Source organism: Typopeltis vanoorti, chromosome 7 (genome assembly GCF_054136105.1).
Source record: "Typopeltis vanoorti isolate ZY-2024b chromosome 7, IOZ_Tvanoo_1.0, whole genome shotgun sequence".
Lineage (NCBI taxonomy): Eukaryota > Metazoa > Arthropoda > Arachnida > Uropygi > Thelyphonidae > Typopeltis > Typopeltis vanoorti.
In genome coordinates, this window is record NC_143555.1 from 41,949,792 (window position 1) to 41,970,238 (window position 20,447).

Here is a 20,447-nt window from a genome sequence, read left to right on the forward strand (position 1 = left end):
TTTCTTTCTTTAGAATGTCTACAAGACAAGGCGAAGACAACGAAAAGTTCTTTTAGATTTTATAGAATTCCTTGAAGTTTGCAATATTAAATCAGGAATATCCCAAAATAGCTATTATGCAGCACAACATGTTATTTCCCTATGTTCTTCGATTAGCAATGATTACATTCATAGACAAATTCTCTTAGAAGTGATGAAATAGGATAACTTATTTTGAAGCCATTTTATATATGGGCGTATATTACATATCCTTGACAATATTCATTAAAAAAACAATCAGTAAGCTTATCATAACTGCAGTTTCCTTCCCATTTCCTGTATGTAGCATGATCAGTTTCTTGTGAGGTTCACAAATAGTTCACTTCTCTAAGTGCGTAAATTAAATTCGTTTTAGTTTTACGTGTGTTTGTTTTAACGATGAAGTTCAAATGTACTACATGCCTTGTTTGTCATTATAAAATACGAGTATCATAAATAAAAGAAATACGATACATGAACATAATAGTAATATGCTTGCTTGTATATTTATTTTAAGAATTTTTCCAACTACGACAAACCTTTATAATGCACTCCAAAATGTCGATACCACTTGGTTGAAACTTTAGGAGCTCAAATTCATTCAAGGACAGAAAATGTTTTTAGCCTGAAGGCTGGGTTGGTTTCAGACGATGGTAAGTTCCTCTAAAGTCGTAAAAACTGTTTGTTTTTTTAGCTTCCTATTTAAACCGACCTGCCAATATATAAACCTGACAGACATATTATTGGAGTTCCTACAGCCCAAATTGCGTTGTCACTAAATCTAAACAATCCAATCAGCCGCGCTCATATTTTTGAATTTGTCAACATCATAACTACTAAAATAAGAGGATATTTATCGATGATTTTAATAGGGAAATATTCAATTTTTTTAACTTATAAAAAAATGAAATTTCCACTGTTATCTACTTATGTGTGTGCATAATATGCTCTTAACAAAATATTTCTGTGTATATTTTCTCAAGTTATGCATAACTTAATTTCTTAAATCTTTTTTCCAATTTTCAGAAAACAATGTTGAAAAGATTGTTGTTTGTTTGTTTTTATAATAGTAATAGTAATTGTTATTATTATTACACTTACATTTTTAAGGAAAAAAAGTTTCTAATTTATAACCAGTAAAGGCCTGGTTCGTCGATATTATGCTCCAACCAAAGGCACCTAACACGATATCTCTGAATTTAGGTGGTAGATGATTTTCACCAAAAAAAGTTCAATATTTGGTCTTTAGAATGTTTTTTTTTTTCGGATTATCTAATCCTACCCGCTTTACTATATGCTTACAATTTCGCGGGTGGGATTCACATTTAAAATAATGATAATAATAATATTGATATGTGCATTCCTTCGTTTGGAATTTCACTTTAGGAAGATTATATCCGCCAACAGTTCTGCTGCCTATCGAGTAGGCAGTCTTTCTCAAGTGAAACGTGTTAGTCACTAAAACGTGTAGTTGTGATTGTGATGGAGCGGATCCAAACCTAAAAACAAAATGCGGAACGAAAAGGTCACGGCCCAAACGTTTAAGATAGCTGCTTAGCTATATCGTCTCACTTACTTAGGATTTCTATTATTTTTGTTTTAGATTCAAATAATGAAAGAGTGAGCTCGGTTTTCAAAATATTCCTGATATCGTCTAATCTTAAAAATGGCTGGTATCTTACATTGAATCAACAACATTAGAAATGAGGTTCAGTGGTATGAAAAAAGCTAATAATATATATACAATTAGAGCCTAACTGTGGATAAATTACCGAGATCACTATTCCAATGAATGTATATTTTTTTAAACCAATGTGAGCTCAGTGAAACTATTTTATCATTAACTTCTGGATCAGACTATATAATACACGCATGTATTACCCATGACATTAAACTAACGTAAAACACTCTGGTAGTTTTGGGTTAGTTAACTGTACATTACGATAACATGTTATTTAAAATCGGCAGGTGTTTATCTAACTAATCTAATCTAATCTAACTTATCTAACTAATCATTTAATTTTAACAAACTTCTTGAGAAATTTAAATATATGAATCACTAAATCTCTTCTGACACTTCTACTCGAGTAAAGATCTGAAAACTTAGAAAGCATTCTAATGAGACGAGTCTATTCGGTCTTTATATAGCGACCTCCATCGTCTTCTACAACGGAAAAACAAACCTAGGAAGAAGAAGAAGAAGTTAGAAGAAGAAGAAGAAGAAGAAGAAGAGAGGTACAAAAGAACCCCTCCCCAGTCATTAAGCTGATAGGAATTCTATAAGCATCAGCGTTTAAGCAGTACTCATCTTTTTTTTTTTCCTTTTTTTGTGTAAAAGGAAAAGAATGATAATAACAGCTTTCTTCTTCTGATGCTTACTAAAATGGAATGGAATAAAATAATTTTTATTAGCACTATTATTTTTAAATCATAGTGCTAATTTTTTAAGTCGGGCAACGTTTAGTTAATAATGTGCTTCCCTTCTCTCTTTCTGTGTGCACGCGCGCGCGCAGCTTCCTTGAGCAGGGTGTTGTATCACACCAGGTGATGAAATTCACTTATGGCATATAGTCAGACTTCCGAGTTCACTGGAAAGCGAATGCGCTACACATTAGGCCAATATATATAAAATGAATATAGAATATTTATATAAATAAAGATAAATAAACATAGAAAATAAATGCGGTGTGTCTTTCAATAATTTTTTTGCATACTTTGATGATAAAATAGGGAATATTTTATAACCCGTTATACCCAATCCGCGTTGTCGATAAGCTCCTGTAAATATTTGTTAAGGGAGAATAGACCTGTTTTATATCACAAAAAGTTGTTTTTTTTTAAGAATTCAAAGAATATATCATTTTTTACTTCAGTGGTAAATCACAATCAGACAACATAAGTAACAGTTTGTGATATCGATTAACTTAATTTTCTCTTTCCAGTCAATGAGACAATCTGGCGTCCTTTTTATGTTCAAGAATAAATATCAATAAAGGAAGAAGAAAAATATGAGTTCCTTCCCCAACAACTTCATATTCAAAATGAACATGCAGAATACAAACAACAATGGAATACTGGTGTAGAATTCCACATTATAGATATAACAACCAAACAAATACATAAACATTAATGAAAATCATTACGCTTTTGAAGGATTCTGAAGGGGAAAATCATTTCGTGATAATATCAAATTAATAGTTTGGTTTGTCATATACTGTTTTGGAGTGTGTTTATCTAGATGCATCTAACCAATTTTATTTGTACTGTGTTACGACAGCGACCTAGGCAGCAATAATCAGTTACACAAATACCCGACAGTTCAACTGCATTCGGGGTGACAAAATAATAAATAAATAATAAATTATGACCAAGATTTCAGATTAGTAAATCCCCTCTATGTCGGCATTATCAAGAGGAAAGTTTATCAAATTTAAGACGAACTCTATCTTTAAAGAACGAATTAACAACCTTTAAAATGGTAAATTATTATTGTTTTGTATTGCATTACAGTTATTCACTGTTATGAAAGTAAAGAAGTAAGAACTGATAGATAATATTTCAAATTTACCGATGATAATAGAATCCTCTTCAATAGACTGACGAAGTTTACAAGGCACTAAGTAGTGACGTTAGACTCAAGGTTTAAACTTCCCTGCCTTAGAGCATCGCGAAATGATCGCTCTTCTTAAACAAAGTCTAATCCCTGGATAAACGATTGCAAAAGCTACGAAGGGAGGATGGAGAATAAATTAGTTGGAAAAAACTCGTGCAGAATTATAAATAGAGTATGGTATTAGATTTAGTATTAAACTGGTGACGAAATCACTGTGAATTTCATTTTACTGCTTACCAGCAATTTTCTGGAAAGAAGATGCCAATATATATGTATGTTTAATGCATGAGAGTAAAGGGAATGCATGTTTATCAATAGTAAAGGAAATAAAAATTAAAAAATAAATGAAACGTCAGGCTCTTCAGAAGAAGTGTCTGACGTTTTCATAAAATAATTCAGGAAATAAAAACTTCTGATACGTTTTTATTTCCTTTCTCCAAAGCCATTAAATTAAAACAAAAATTATCGGGTTTTTTTCCAAAAAGCTTCGCTTGGTTATCAATTATTATTAGTAGTAGTATTAGTGGTAGTAGTAGTATAATAGTAGTAGTAGTAGTGTTACGTGGCACCTCCAAATAAGAAAAGGATAATCCTAAAAGTCTTGGGCAACAAGTTTTAAAATTTTTTAAAAATTAGTAACTTATTATGAAATTTCAGCATATACAAATGAAGGATGAATCTTCAATGCGTGTTTTTGATAATTTCTTTCCAAGAGGTAGTGAAAGTGTACTGTATGACTGCATTCTAAACATAGCATCTGTGTGATTTGGGTGGTTCCAGAACATCATATAAAGTTAAATTTAACTGCAGATTTCCTCTGTATATAGGGATTAGTGTTTATTTCACTGATGATAAAAAGTGGTAGCGCGAGGTGTTCAAACATGGGTGGACCGATGTCAGTGACGCGGAAAGGTCTAGTTAGTAGGGACGGACAACATCGATGCCATGGATACCACTATTCCAAGTAACATAAGGATATGAAACAGAGAAGATTGATGATGTTCAGATTTCATATGAACCATAAATCATTCCATATGAAATGAGAAGCTCGTGAATGTGGTCTTTGGAGCGGCTAACACGTTATACTACAGAGATATTTAAAAAAACAAAACATCTGTAGCGATGAAACAAATGCCTGAACTTGGAAGATTATGCTAAAATGATTTTTATAGATTCCTCTTTCGTTTCATATTTCACAAATTCATGAATATAGTACATGTAAAAATTAAAAAAAAAATAATGCTGATAGGGACTTTTCTAGTTATCCAAGTAGTATGAGAGCCTGTGTACAACATCTTCTCCACTAAGAAGAGGAGGAGAATAGTAACCGAAATAGGAAGTCTGAAGAAAGTAATTCTTACTTGGTTGAATCTTCACTCACTGGCTTCACTCAAAGAAATAAAGCTAATGAAATAAAATAAGACGTAGAATGAATAATGAACTATCCAAAATAAGTGGAAGACGATCTGTATTGGAATTAAATAACATATATAGAAAATAATTAGATGTTACAGAAAAGCATATCTGACTATTTTGTAAAATTGTACAGAACAAACACCAGGCGTTTCAATAGAATAAAGTTGGTGGTTGAGGCAGTTTCTTATATTGAGATTTCATCTGAAGAAATGTGTCTAAATCCTAAACTGTATTTAAATTTATATCGCCAGAGATATAAATAAACTTCTAGAAGAAATTAAAAAGTGAATAAAATAGAAACATAACTGATAGAAAAAATGATATAATTAATAGCAAACATGTGATTTGCTGTTTTGATGTAGAAAAAGCTTGTGATAAAATTCAAGATAAACGGCATTCTAAAAGTCGCAAACCACTATTCAATACCACAGAGACTAAGCCAACTGAACATACTCGACGTAGAACTCACACTTATTGCAGCCATAACAAGTTAGAGCTTAAATCCAGACAACGACAATATTTGTCTGCCACTGCCTGGATGGAAATCTGCCTGTAGCTCTTCGAAAAAAAGTTAGTTACGGTTAAAAAAAAAATTAAAAAAAACTCTGTTCAATTCCTTTTAGAACAAAAGCTATTAGATAATTTATGCTATTTTATTTTTTTCAAAACTGGAAATGTATAAAATAATATAAAAATACCCACAAGAATAAAGTATGGTGACTTACTTAATTTTATACTATTTACTGCATGGATACTATAACAAGAAAAGTTAATATTGATGAATAGTTAGTAATCAGGTTAAGCAAGAAGAATAAAAAAAAGAATAAATTGGTGTGTTGCTAATAACGTATAAAGACAGAACTTACAAAAATCAAAGTATATATTTTCATTAGAAACAAAAAAAGCATTCTGGAAACATATCGAATTCAAAATATGTGAGGATCTCTCCAGAAAAAATGTGATACAAATTAAAATTAACTACGTAAATAAGTATTGAGATTGAAGTACCTCAGTATTACACTAATCTCTAACAAGAATCTAAAAAAAGAAGGTAAAAGTAATAAATTAATTTACTGAAACTAAAGTCTGACATATTACTTCAGGACCATTGATCATGCCATTACCCAATAGAGAAAAGTTCGGATACTACAAAAAAGCATTACGAATGATGTGACATGTCAAACATCTACGTCATCTGCGCGGAACCTTACAGAAAATAGTTAGCCAAACTAGATTAGTTTTACAAAATGAAATACATAATAAATGAAGACATATGTAAGTAATATATCATAAAATATGATATGACAGCCATTAGAACACAAGAACAAAATAAAATAAAACTGAAAGAAGGATAGTTCGTGGAATCATAAAGATGATAAAAAACGAATGCAAAAGTGAGAACAGTAAGATCTTTTAAGGTAAGATGGAAAGAAAAAACATTAAATTGTATTCTATTGAATACGTTTTTTTTTTCATTTACATGAACAAAATGAAAAAAAAGTTCTATATATTGAAAAGAAGGGAAAAAATTGTTCTTAAACCCTCAACCGTTTGTAATCTGACACAACAAAAATCTAAAATACAATCTTGCGAAATTAATCTTTTTTTTTTTGAAATATAAGACCTTAAGACAAATATATCACTATTGACACCATAATCACTGCATAACCGTAAGACAGCACAATTATATGCAATTTTGAATAAATGTCTATTACTTTAGGAAAAACCTAAGATACCAAAGATAATTAAGCGACACGTCATGCTGGATATCGATTAGCATGGTCGATATGGCGTAGTATGATGGGCATTCCATTAGACAAACTGCCAACATCATTAAAGAAATCAAACATGCACAGCTGTCAAAGACACCATCTTATTTATTTCTTAAGAAGCTGATTTTTTATAATAAAGTGTTACGTCCTACAGAAATGAAAGTACGCGTGTCATTCAAGAAACTCATGGTAAAGCCACATGACTGTTTCAGTTTTTGTTTCGATTATTTCCTTGTTTGTTCCATCGTTAGGATGATATGCAGAAATTATCGTTATTTGTAATTTGCCAAAAAAAAAAGGTCATAAAGTATTATACCGAAAAACTGTAGAGATGTCTCAAGTTTGGCAGCGTAAGGCATAACGCGGCTACTACTATAATAACTCACTCAGCTCCTGAGCGATTTAAAAATTAAACGCTTCCTTGGACTACTGATATTGAGAAGTCATAGATGACTGGCTGGCTACTAAACCCACGGCAAAGTGTGAATTTGGCAGAGAATCAAAATCTCATCAGTTCTGTGTCAAGTCTGTCTAGCTGGGAGCTGCTTGGCGCCTATCAGAAGTCTGCCAGAGTCTTGCCTATGAGAAGTATGCTAAACTGTTGATATTTATCGTGGCTATATGCAATATTTTGTTTAAGCCATAATAAATATATTTCTTCAAAACAGCTCGTTCAGTGAGATATGTATAAGCAAAATTATATAAAAAACTAACATTTTTAATCAAGGTATGAACTCCAACCCTTGCTCTTTGTTATAAACATGTTCAGTATTTTTGGCCCGTTTTTAGCCTCACTTTTCAACAGAAATGATCACAGCTTAAGTTCATTGAGCTACAACAAAACTAAAAACATGCTTATTATATTTATGACTAGTTACTGTGCATACTGCAAGTAAAATAAAGCAAATAAATAAATAAACTTTTCTAGCGAACAACATTGTCATTGTTCTCTTAGTCAAATAGGCTAGCTTTCGCTTGATGTCTAGTTACTATTATACTAATAACGAGCTCAGTGTTTCTGCAGTTAATAAATTATAAAGTTTATAATTCAGTGCAAAGTACTTGGCTTTTCATAGAGACCATGGCCACTTGTACATAATCCTACAACGACTGGAGCCATGTAGTCTACCTGTATGTTTGCGGTTTTGTAATGTATTATGCTAGTGATTCAAATCAGCTGAAAAGAGGGCAGTCATGACATACAGTAATAACGGACTAGGTGAGTAAATATGCTGTATGATCAACATGAAAAGGTATAATGATGTAGTATTAAGAAAAACATGAAATTATCCGGCTATAGGAGCAAACATATTCTGGAAATGAAGACTAATTTATTAAACTAATCACAAATGATTTGAACAAAAAGGTTTCTACCAGTAGGTTCTGCACATAGTCGGGATGCGAAAGTGGTCCAATACTGATTGTAACAGATAAAACTTGAGTCTAATAAAAAAAAATGTTCGTTTCTCATCAACAGTAAATATTCTATATTGCTTACGGAAGTTCGTGTAAAAAAGCAACTTCCATAAACAAGATAGAATTATATTTTGCATATTTCTATATTTTCTAGATTGTGTTTTTCTTTGGCAGATGTGGGATCATAAAAGCTTTTCCGAGTCTTAATCCTAAAATTATTTTGTGAGTTCTCCGGCTTAGACATATCAAGGGATATTCCTCTTTAACGATTAACTTGACAACAAAATATTTTATTTACAGAAGCCAAAAAGAAATGTGAATGATAAATGCAGTTTTTTATGAATAATAAAAATAAATAAATAACAGTAATTAAAAAATAAACTGTGTGTGTGTGTCGTCTTTTTGTCAAAAAGCATTAAAATTGTCGCTATGGCAACAATAACTACGTGAAACATACTTGACAAGAACAGTTAATCATAATCAGGTAGGTAGTGATTAGTCCCTGTCGTTGTTCAGCAGTTTTAACTTATCCATCTTTCAATAGAGAGAATGACAATCGCGTAGAAAGCGTTAGTATTATGAACTTAGGGAAGGGACACGTGTCGCTTATTGAAAAAGTTTAATACTAATCCTAGATGGTATGATTAATCTTTCAGTGTTGTTTAAATATAGCAGAGCAGAATGCAAAATGAATTCCTGCGTTTTAACAGCTCATAATTGTGTGCAAACAACACGAATAGAGTGACACATGAACAACATTCACTCTGTCCGTAGCCATATCTTTGTGAACTGATAATAATATAGCATTTATATTTTGGACAGAAGTAATAATATTTACAAATATACAGGTAAGTACAGAAAATGTGAAGCTGCATTTATGCTGTATTTTTCTAATAAATTTTATTAGATTTATATATATAAAAACCAGAGATAAATATTTACTTTGATAGCAACGAAAATCGGAGTTGTGAAAAGACCGATTTTCTTTGTTGTTCTTTGATCGAACTCTGTAATCGCTTCAGTATGAACCATCGCAGTACCATAAAACCTGGTATATGTGATTATTTACTCTCTACTTGTTTTTACTTATAAAATTAAAATATAATCGCGTAGAATCGCGTAATACGAAAAGTTTTATATTTCATTCTTGTTGAGAATTTGAAACAATAATATTATTATTTAATTGCTGTTGTTGCATTTGATGAGAATTTGAAATACGAAAAGATTTTCATATTTCACATTTTTAAAATATGAAAAATATGAAATATGAAGTATAATAGCTTTGTATATTAAGAAGTACTTGATCATTTATATTTAATCCTTATTATATCATATTATGTGGAGGTCTATGAAAATTTAATATGACTGAGAACTTTCTGTCAATAAACTTCACAAATATACTGCTTTTCACTAGGAGGTCTTTTTTTTGTGTGGGGGGTGGGAGAGATGTGAGCAGGAACATTATCTTGTTTTCATTGTTTGGAGCTAGGAATATTAAACGGTTTTTCTACGGATATCCAAATGATCCTGTACATAATTGGCTTAAAGCAAGAAAAGTAACTTTATTGAACAACATAATTATTGCACTTAATAAAAACTTTTATGTGAAAAAAAAAATCTTGGTATAATTATATTTCTTATATTTGCACTTTTGTGCCAAAGACAAAGAGTTGGATACAAGAAAATAGCTATCATACTGAACAGCGAAAATTTGTGAAACATTTAACTGAAAGTGAAGAGTAGCTACTCAGTGGCTTAAAATCTTTATAAAACTCAAATATTACATTAAGATAGTGTCGTAATCGCAAACAATACCGTACTAGTCGAGAATGGAATCAGTAACATTAAATAGCCTGAAATGTAAAAACAAAGAGAGTGGCTAACAAAAGATTCTGCGATCGAAGGGAGTCTAGCAAGAATTACGCATAAGGTGATTCTGATTATTGTGTGTGATTATTAGATTATTCTTTTTCGGCAAACTGTTCTGCAGAGTCAAGTGTCAACGCATCACATTACTGCTCGTCACTTCAGTATACTACCTAAACTGAATAACAAACGGAGACAGTGAGTGAATGCTCCACCCATGCTAAATGAAAATGCAGAAACTATAAGACATCAGTTGTAGCTTCATGAATTATCATGCACGACTTTTGAACAATTAAAATTGAGAAATTGGTGCGAAATGAAAGAACTTCTCTAGGGAAAGTGCTCTAGGATAGATAAACAATTTACGTATCACATATTAATCATTTACCGATAATAAAAACAACGTCACTGAATAAATGAAATTTCTCGGTTAACAAACATTTGGAAAAAGGGATTATCAAGGGGTTAACAGGTAATTTTACTGAAAGAATGTAAACATATGAATATGAAAGGGGAAAAAAACATTTAAACTCCTTTTCTGTGAAGGTAAAGTTGTTAATAACTTGACCACTTTTTTAAAAAAAAACTTATCCAAATATATTCTTGGTGAGCAAACTTGCAGCTAATTGAAATCCAAGTTACTAAATGATTACCGGACTAAATGATTCACGGCCTTCTTATTTCTCTCGCTGGTATAATGTAGATGAAAAAAAAACGAATATCTTAATTTTGTAATCAGTAAAAATGCATTGTATTGCATCAAAAGGGGTGCTTCTGGTCGGAAGCATGGGGTCCCTAGGTTTGATTTCATATCTAGGATGAGAAGAATATTCATAAGATTTTTTTCAACTGAAGATGAATTACGATCATACAGGAGCGAAGTTGTTGTTGTTTTCTAGGTAACACGGTTTCATTCCTTCAGTAACTGTTATCTGCGCGTGTGCTTTTTTTTTTTTTTTTGGCCAGTTTCTCTGTTATGTAAAGCTCGAAGGAGAATCAAGTTTCCGGAAATAAAACCTCTATTGCCTCTACATGACACCGTAGCTCACTTTAAGTAAACCTTATTGAATCTTCCTTACGTCTTGTATGGGATGGTGGAGCTATGATGTATATAGTTAAAGTAGTCAAATATCTGTTGGTGTGGCAATTCAATTAATGGCAGGTAGGAAAATGAGAGTTTTAATTTTCACACATTGCAAGATTAATAAAGCAACTGAACAACTGACATTTACCTCAAAGTGACTGATAAAATTAAATGCAGAGAGGTAAGATGACATCGCTAGTGATGCATTGGAAGTTAAGATCTATAGAAATCCTTAGCTAAGGATTTTTATAGATCTTTAATGTTTAGGTTCCTCCTTAATGGTATCTGTACACTGAAGTGGTAAGAAGACACGTGCACCAATGTGCTCAAAGAAATATGTTTAGCTGTAGCTAAGATGTAGCTAAGATACTAGTTAATCCTCACTGGCTTGACAGATGAAGAGCTACCTGCCAGAGTAAAAAAGATATTTGGCTACCGTACAAAAATCTTTGAGTCAGAAGCTTCAAAGGGGGAAATCACCGGGGCAAAATAACGGATTAAACCAGGAAAGAATAAAGGCAAAAGATTCGAAATCTCGGAAGCTCCGAAAATAACTACAGAAAGTGTAATAAGTATAACAACATATACTAAGAGTTTATGTTATATTTATATTAGAGATATTAGAGAGAGAGAGAGAGAGAGAGAGAGAGAGATCATGAAGAAAAAATTAAAAACGAATTAATGATAGATACAAAAAACAGTTATATATAGTAAAATGCTCAATTCTGAACTACGAAAATTTGAACGACTTACATGATATTTATATATTAAAACAATTAAAAAGTATGAGAAATGAATTTGTAAACGCATTTAGAAGGGGAGTAAAATGCATCTGAAAATTATGAAAAACATTGAAAAAACCTTAAGGAATGCGATCAAACAATAAGAATATTAAGTATAATTCAATACACGCTCTAAAAGGTTTATATAAAGATCCTGAAATTAAAGTTAGTTACGAAATGTATTAGCGTACTAGTACTAATTAATACTTATATTATTGTTTGAAATGGTATGAGCTCTACGTAAGAACAATTAACGAATATATAAAATTAGATACTCCTAACATATGAGTATAAAAATTAAGATCTCAGAATAGAATTGGATGTTTATACTTTAAATGAAAAGATCAAGAAATACAAATAGAAATTGAAAAACATTTATACAATGCGAAAACATAAACTAACAAAAGCAGTGAATAAATTGTAGACAAAGGTGAAGAGAGAGAGACACCATTTGCAAGATGAAAAATAAAAAAACTTCGAACAAAATCCCTAATCGTCTATGAGAAGAAAATATTTAGGTTAAATAATATTTTCAAATAAAAATACAATGTATCATTACCAATGTTGCTAGAGAGATAAAACATAGACCTCTTCTTTTTTAAAAAACGTTTCAATTCAGATCTCCAAAAAGAAAGAGGAAAGTCATGTCCCGGGCAAACAATGAAGTTAAAACCACTCTACCACAGTTATCACTTAAAAACATTGACAAACCGTTAGTCACAAATACTGGACAGAAAGCAGAAACGTTATCCACTCGGCCAACACTGTAAAATTTTCCATCGCCCCAAATCAACTGCAGACAACATTATTAGCCAATACAGGGATGATACCACATCAGCCAAGAAACGAACAAAAAAATCCTCGAACTAACACAAAGGGGTCAGAAGGGGATGAAAATCTTGTCAGTACATTACGTAAATTACTGTACATTCTCTGTTTCTAGGGAAAGAGAGCTGGACATAAACTGAACATCCACTATGGCAATCACCAGTGAAGACCACACTGATGTAAAAGAACATCGCGATCGGTCTTTAGAGTGAGAGGGTCGTGATATAGAGCGATGAGTCAAGCTAGACGCTTTTCCAATCGGATGAGCAAGTGCGGGTGTGAAGGATGTTTGGAGTACAACTTATGCTAGAGCATATCTTCTCAACTGTGAAGTTTGGTAGCGAAGGTAACATTATTAGCTCACAGAAATGTGAAGATACCATCTCAACCAAGAAATGTGAAATGTGAGAACACTACCTCAGTCATGAAACACACTGGAAAAAAACTAAGATATCAAAGGGTGGTCTGACGCTGTCCCTGTTTGTAATGCATGGAAATATGAACTCTAGAAGATATACAACAACGTATGCTGATAGTGTAATGCTCCTATATTGCGACATTTTTACTGATCCGACTCATATCTCTTACAGTATAATGTACTATTACCGGAAGTGTCATGAATGCATATTTTGAGGAAACCGATGTGAAAAAAAAAAAAAAACCTGGACTAACCCAGAGGCGTAGCTGGGGGGGGGGGGCTTGCCCAAGGGGACACTTTGAACCTTTTTTGAACTTTTGCAGTTAATTCTAAAATACAGTCTCGAGAACTCAGTTCCAAATATTGTAATGTTACTGCGAATTTTCCTCAAAATTGCTGTAAGTGTTGCTAGTTGTGAGAGGAGTTTTTCTAAATAAAATTGATTAAGAATTACCTATATTACTATGAAATAGACTTCGCCAATGTCATCCACGATTTTGCTAACAGAAAAGCGAGAAAAATAACATTTTAGAATGTTGGAATTAAAGTTTTACTTCGAGCCTCTGCTACTAATGGCTCGCAAAAAGTTAAGCAGATTTGAGCGCAATTAGTAGTTAAGGAGGCCAATCGTTCGATGGTGTTGGCACATTCTCCCTCGATGAGTCTTTTGGACTCCCTGGAGGTGTCACATAATAATAATAATAATAATAAACATAGTGTTTTAATTTATTTCCCTATACGTCGTTTTGACTTTTTGTAGTATTTTTGGTATGTATTGAGAGGGGCGGCAAAAACTCTAGCTACACCACTGGACTAACCTACATAGAGTTCTGATCTCAACCCGACAAAACAACTTTGGAACGAAGTAAAATGTGAGGTGTGGGCCAGGCCAGTATCCAACTAAAAATACATGAAGTAGTCATTATATTAAGGGAAGAAGGATCGGATTCTTATTCTCAGAATTTGGTAAATATTATGTTTATTATGCCTGGAGAAGTTCACAAACACTGATACTCTGGGTGGACTAAAGGTTATAAATTCCATAACCTTGCTCAACAGACTAAATACAGAATCTGTTTTAAGTTACACTCTAAAAGGGGAGAGTGCATGGGATTACACCGATTAGATATCTAAAGTGTCCAGAGAGATTTCTCTGAAATATAGTGCTGTCCCAATCCTTATTTAGACATGGTATATACTTTATTACTGAAATTAATGCGAAGTGGTTCACGAATATATGCGTCATCAGTGAAACGTTTATTTCAGATTTTAAAAACAATTAAGTTCGACCACCACATTAAACTTCTGTAATAGTGAATTAACAAAAAGAGTACTAGGAATTTGGAATTTCATTTATATGAAAATTATAAAGAAATATGACGTTTACTTTTTTGGGTATATTTATTTTAAATGAACTGTCCTACTCTAGCAGATGCAACGCCTTAGATTTTTGATCTGATGGCACAGGAATTAAAACAGTTTGGACCTCTGGATTAGAGTGAATATAACATCTCTCACTCCATATAAAATAAGTGTAGATTTCAAGAAAAATATCCATAAAATAAATAAATAAAATAATGAACAGGAAGCTTCATATGAAATTATAATCGCAAAAACAGGTTTAAGAATTTAGGAATGAATAGTTAGCAATCCAACCAGTTTTAGGATATTGAGAGGATAGTCCTTCTACTTTTAAAAGCGACAGCAGAACGCCCGAGAGTATATATAGCAAGTACTAGTAAGGATTTGGAACACAAGATGACTGCAGTTATTAGACATAGTCTCGTTATCTTCTGTTTATCTAGAAGTGCCCAGAAACGCACTTGTCTTCGACAATGATGAAGATGCAGATTGGACGCTGATTCCAAGTACTATTAAAAGAGTGTAACGTACTTTTTTAGAGAATAAAAAGATGCTTGGATATTTATTTATTTTATTATATAACGAAATTAAAAAAAAAACAGAAATCAATAAAGTTCTAACAGAAATGTCTTTCACCAATCATTTATGATATAAAGGACAACATTTTTAATGCTTGAAACTTTCCTGATATCAGAAGAAGAAGAAGAAATGTATAAATAGTCAATATTTATTGGAGATATTATGTTTCCTTTAAAGCAAATGCCCTATTTAATAAGACTTTAGAATCAAAGGTATTTATATATAAATTCTACAGATTCTTTCGATCGACATACTTTGGATTGGCTATCACGTAATCTCACTACGGAGTACAAAAGGAAAATAAATATATTAATTTATATTTGTTTGTTTAATTTCTACTTTTATTAATAAAACATAAAAAAACTAAAGTTTTTTTAAGTATCAAGAGGTAGTGTTCCAACCTAAGTGATAGTGGACACATAGGATTTAAAGTCATTTTGTCAAATTCGCTATCTTTCTGAATTTTATCAGCATAACGATGCTTTGTTTCTGATAACGGATCACGCGCAGCTCCCCACTAATGACATTAATCAGAAACCAAAGTCAGCTATCGTAATTGACATTAACCCATCTAATTTTTACAAAGTTTCAGATCTGCAGGAAAAAATTCAGAAATATATCAAGAAAGAAAGTTTTCTGTTTTTAAGCTAATGATGTTTTAATTTTACTCTCTCTCTCTCTCTCTCTCTCTTACACACAGCCGAAAATTAAAAAAAAAAATAAAAAATAATAAAAAAAACCTCCTCCTCATCTAACCTACAATGAATGCAAAATAGCACATAATATTCAAGTTTTGGTAGATGAGATGAGATGACTATCTTAGTAGTTAGGCATTTTATCTGAATCAACTGAAATGAATGTAATTCTGCTGTTCCTTGAGCAATAATTATCAGTAATCCAACATAGGATCCGTTCCGAATCCCGTATGCTGAAGATGGGATTCGGAACTTGTTCTCCTAACAGGTTCATATATTTTGAGAGACTTTGCTTAAATAAAAGATATAATTAATCCATTCGTAGTAAATATTACTAATCATCCATACGATCATCTAGTTTTTTATTATATATATTTCTGTTCTGTTATTACCGCACAGTATGTTTTGCTTTTCTTTCTTTCCGGAATTATGTAAATACCAAAGATGGGATAATTTCGGCCTGTAACTTCTTTAAGTAAATAATCTTCTTTTGAAAAACTTGAAAAATATTTGTTTATGTTCTTTCGCTTTACACATTCAAAATACTTAAAATTAACTCATTTTGCTTAATCATTAAAAACTAGCTGCATAACAGTTAATGATTAGTCTATCATCTAAAAATATGCAGAAAGACTGGATTCAAGGATTAGTCCAAAACGTAATTTTCTCCGACATTATTAATAATAATTCACATGTAATCGCTTACATGATGTATAGCTAAAATATATATTTTATTTGACAATATAATGCTTTTGACCTCATGGGGAAAAAAAATTGCTTGCATATAAATTAGAGAGATTTACATTTAACGCTTCATTCCATCTTGAAGTCTTTAAAATAAGTATTGAATGTATGAATTAATGAATGAATGATTGAACCAACTTTTGAGTTAGTTTTCCGTCGACAAGGAAAAAGGAAATGTCAACAAAACTAGTTGATAGCTTTATTTTAAATATGATGAAAGACAGCATATATTTGTCGTGAAGAAAGCCAGTATAATATTTGTCGTGAAAAGAATATAAAGTATTTACTATTTAATCCGACAGAGATCTACAGAAATAACAGTTTTAGCAACTCGGTATTGCAGCGTGACCTACAAGATAAAATCATTATTCTAGCTGATTGGTTTACTATGCGTAGCGTTTTTGATATTCGTAACAATCAATATAGAAAAAACCTGCAAAATTTTATATGTAATACTAGATATCAGATTAGCTTAATCTTTACTGCGTGACTTTTGTAGATAATTTCTTTTATAATATTTGTTAAGAAGATTTTCAGTACTTTAGGGAAAGGCGCATTTTGACTTTCGCAGAGGATTTTTTAAGTCAGTATTATATTCTTATAATAATATAATACTCGAATAATTATTATAAATGGCTTTATAAATTACTATAAATGGTTGCTGTTTTCTCCTTCTTATATATATATTATACCTTCCAAACAGTTTTAAATTTTCTGTTATTAAAAGCTTTCGACACAAAATATTCTAAACGAGACTAATAAAAAAATTTCCCTTTTTCTGTGTTCTGTTTTTTTCTCCTGTTTGAAGAATGGTAAATTTTCCATTAGAAATACTCTCTTGGGTTGCACATGCAACCCAAGAGAGTATTTTTTGTGTAGATACAAAGAAAGTTAGAAAGAAAGTCAGAGTATTTCTTTGTGTAGATACAAATAAAGTTAGAGGGTGAAAATAGACATTGGATTTTTCGCAATAATTATCTTACTGAATCAATTTTCTGCTATAATATAATGATGCAACAAGAGAAGGTTTAAAAGGAAAAGGAGTTTGTGGGTGGGAGGATAAATATTAAAATTTCATCCAATTTAAGAATGATACTTGTTACGTTTTGAAAACTTTTAGTATATAATAAATTAAAATTTGTCATAAATTGAAATTAAAGTTGAAAATAAATTATAAATTAGCCAAAATGTATTCAGAACTTTTTATATGCACGTGCAACGCATTTCTTCCACTGATAAGTAAAATTAGCTGGATCCATACTTTTGTCCATACTCCCAAATTAGCTGCGGGGGGACAAAATTTTTTTTTCCGATGTGATATTTTACAGCATGAATTTTGGGCTATGAAAAAGTAGTAATATAATATGATATGTAATATATAACGTTAGACCTCTACAGCTCGATCGGAATCGATATTCTTTGATTGTAAAGACCTAGGTTCGAAACCAAAGTCGTGAGGAAACTGTATAAGGGATTTTCAAGTGAATACTAGTCGGACTCATAGAGGTGGAAGGGTTCTCCTCCTGGAAACTCGAGTTGTTCTCTCGCAAAGACAGACAAACCGACCAAAGATATCACACTTCCACTGAGGGTACATAAGTAGTCCATGAAGGATTAACCATCCTATCATATCAGGTTTATATGAAGCAAGGTTCTTGGCCGTGACAGGTAGTTGAGCCTAACATGTTAAGGGAAAGGCTGTGAAGGTATATGACGTTACTAGAGGCATGGCAACCATTCTTTGAGCTAGGACAAAAGCCAAAAATAGCTGTTCCCAGACTACAGTACCAAAGCTATCCAACTAGTAAAAGTCTCTACTTGGCTTTGATGCCCCTTTGTTTCTGTGCCAGGGGTGATCGTTCCTCTCGCACCTTCCTCCCCCTCCTTGCTAGGCCAGTGAACGTTATCATAACAATCGGATGTTTTTGCTTGATAAAAAGTCAATGCAATTAATATACAAACAGCCAATGAACGAATCTTTGATGACATCATCGTGATCATTATCAATAGCATCTAGATTTCTCTCTATTCCAAAGAACAGAGTTGGAAAGCTTATAATGTTAGAAAACTATTTTGTGGTTGTTGTTATTTAACTAAGTATGATAATGGAGTAAAGCTATGGTATTTGCTATTTTCAAACCAACACAATTCTACCGCGTGAAATGCTTATATTATTATCATTACTGGGTAGTTCTAAATTTGTACTATTTCAAAAATTGAAACAGTGCACATCTGCGGAAATTTTGGACCTTTTACTGTTAATAACTGATGTAAATTGTTTATTTAAGATATATGTATTGTATTTGTTTCTGATTTTTCATAATTAATGTTTACTGGATAAGCATTTGATATTTGGTAAATGAAGATGTCTAATTAAGATAAACAAATTGTAGCACTGCCTGAAGATGCTCACCAAAATTTGGTCAGGTAATTTGACTAAACATTTGAAATTTTCTCCTTCTATCATTATTATTCTGATGATGAATGCATATCAAAAACGGTTTACTTACCCGATCCAGGGACAAGCATATTAAAGATACACAGGATAATGGACAGAGGCAGCGGCATGCATGGAACAGCCTTCCGGAATGGGCCATGTCTGTCCCGAATGCTGACCACTTCATATTTAATTCTCTTTTCATTGGGCTGGTCGCCCATAGTCACAAAGTGAGGATAGAGCAGGTGTGGACAAATGAATGCTTGGTGATGTCCTTCTGTTACAAGTTTCAGGTGGCTACCACTAAACTCTGCCTTGCTACTATTGCTTGGTCTGTCAGTTGGTACACCAGTATGCTGTCCCACAGCTCGCGCTGTCTGTTCATACACGCACCCTTGACAACCGTTACTCACATTACTTTGTTTAGCTGTAGTCTCCAAGTTCCTCGCTGAAGGTCCCGAACCAGAATGTATTTCCGGATGAGGCTGGCTACTTTCTGACATTGTGTTCACTCTCGATACCCTTGTTTTAGTACGATCGTGTATACAAGGAAAGCTCGCCAAGCCGTGTCACGTGAGCCGGGAGTGGCTTTCTGGTTGCTAGGTACATATCGCAGACGGCGGCATGCTGTCACCGAACCGTCTACATACGCTAGATTTTGCGGCGTCACTGACGGAGTTTCATACAAACGATGGACATTCGCAATAAAGGTGGAGTCTTCATAAATTTTATGAGCGGGAGACTGGAAACATAAAACTAAAACAAACTACTGTCTTTTTTCTTTCTTTCATCGTTTTTTTTCTTTTTTTTTAACCCCTCCCTGTTGCGCTACGTCGACTCTGTAGCCAATTTCTAAAGACACTTGGTGTGCGAGGGTATCCCAGGACTAACCTATTTACAGCAGGGTGTCAATTGTACTGTTTTTATAAATGAAAGTTACTTAAGAGACGCTACGGCATCGCTGCTAAATCGGTTCGCTGTTTCTAACCCAGAATATTTATTTACGGATACGAAATTCGCTTGCGCCTGCTTCGACTCGTGACGTAGCAGTCACTTAGCCAATGAAAAATCGGGAACTTTTTCTCTGGCAGTCGTCTGAGGTATGTTGAGCGGCCGGAAACCTGGCAAGACGCAAGTCTCGGGTGTCACGACAATGCTGAATGTGAGTGAGTCTGAGCATTGCAAAGTAGCTTATGAGGATCTGTAATCAACTCTCATTAGAAGTTCCTCCTCCATCTCCTGTTTGTTTTTTTCGTATATTATGCAATAAGAATATATATGATGAAGCGAAGAGAAATTTTGTATATGTGTTATACACAAGAAAGCAAAGTTTACAAACAAAAACAAAGTCTACAGATAAATAGCTACCGCTTTTAAAGGACTATTTGCTGCATATTTTACTTTAGCATAACTTTAT

At 32.6% G+C, this 20,447-nt stretch overlaps 1 protein-coding gene across 2 annotated transcripts in view; it reads right to left on the minus strand.

The window, feature by feature from the left end:
- The window catches only part of LOC150104623 (uncharacterized), a 219,703-nt gene extending 199,851 nt beyond the window's left edge, over nucleotides 1-19,852 (minus strand). For both annotated transcript variants that reach the window (XR_016548543.1, XM_090395230.1), the window contains exon 1: nucleotides 19,104-19,852. Coding sequence is in view for 1 of the 2 variants with exons in the window: in XM_090395230.1 (XP_090251356.1) it covers nucleotides 19,104-19,533 (430 nt within the window). In the remaining variant the exon portion in view is untranslated. The remainder of the gene's footprint in view (nucleotides 1-19,103) is intronic.
- Nucleotides 19,853-20,447: the final 595 nt, after the last annotated feature.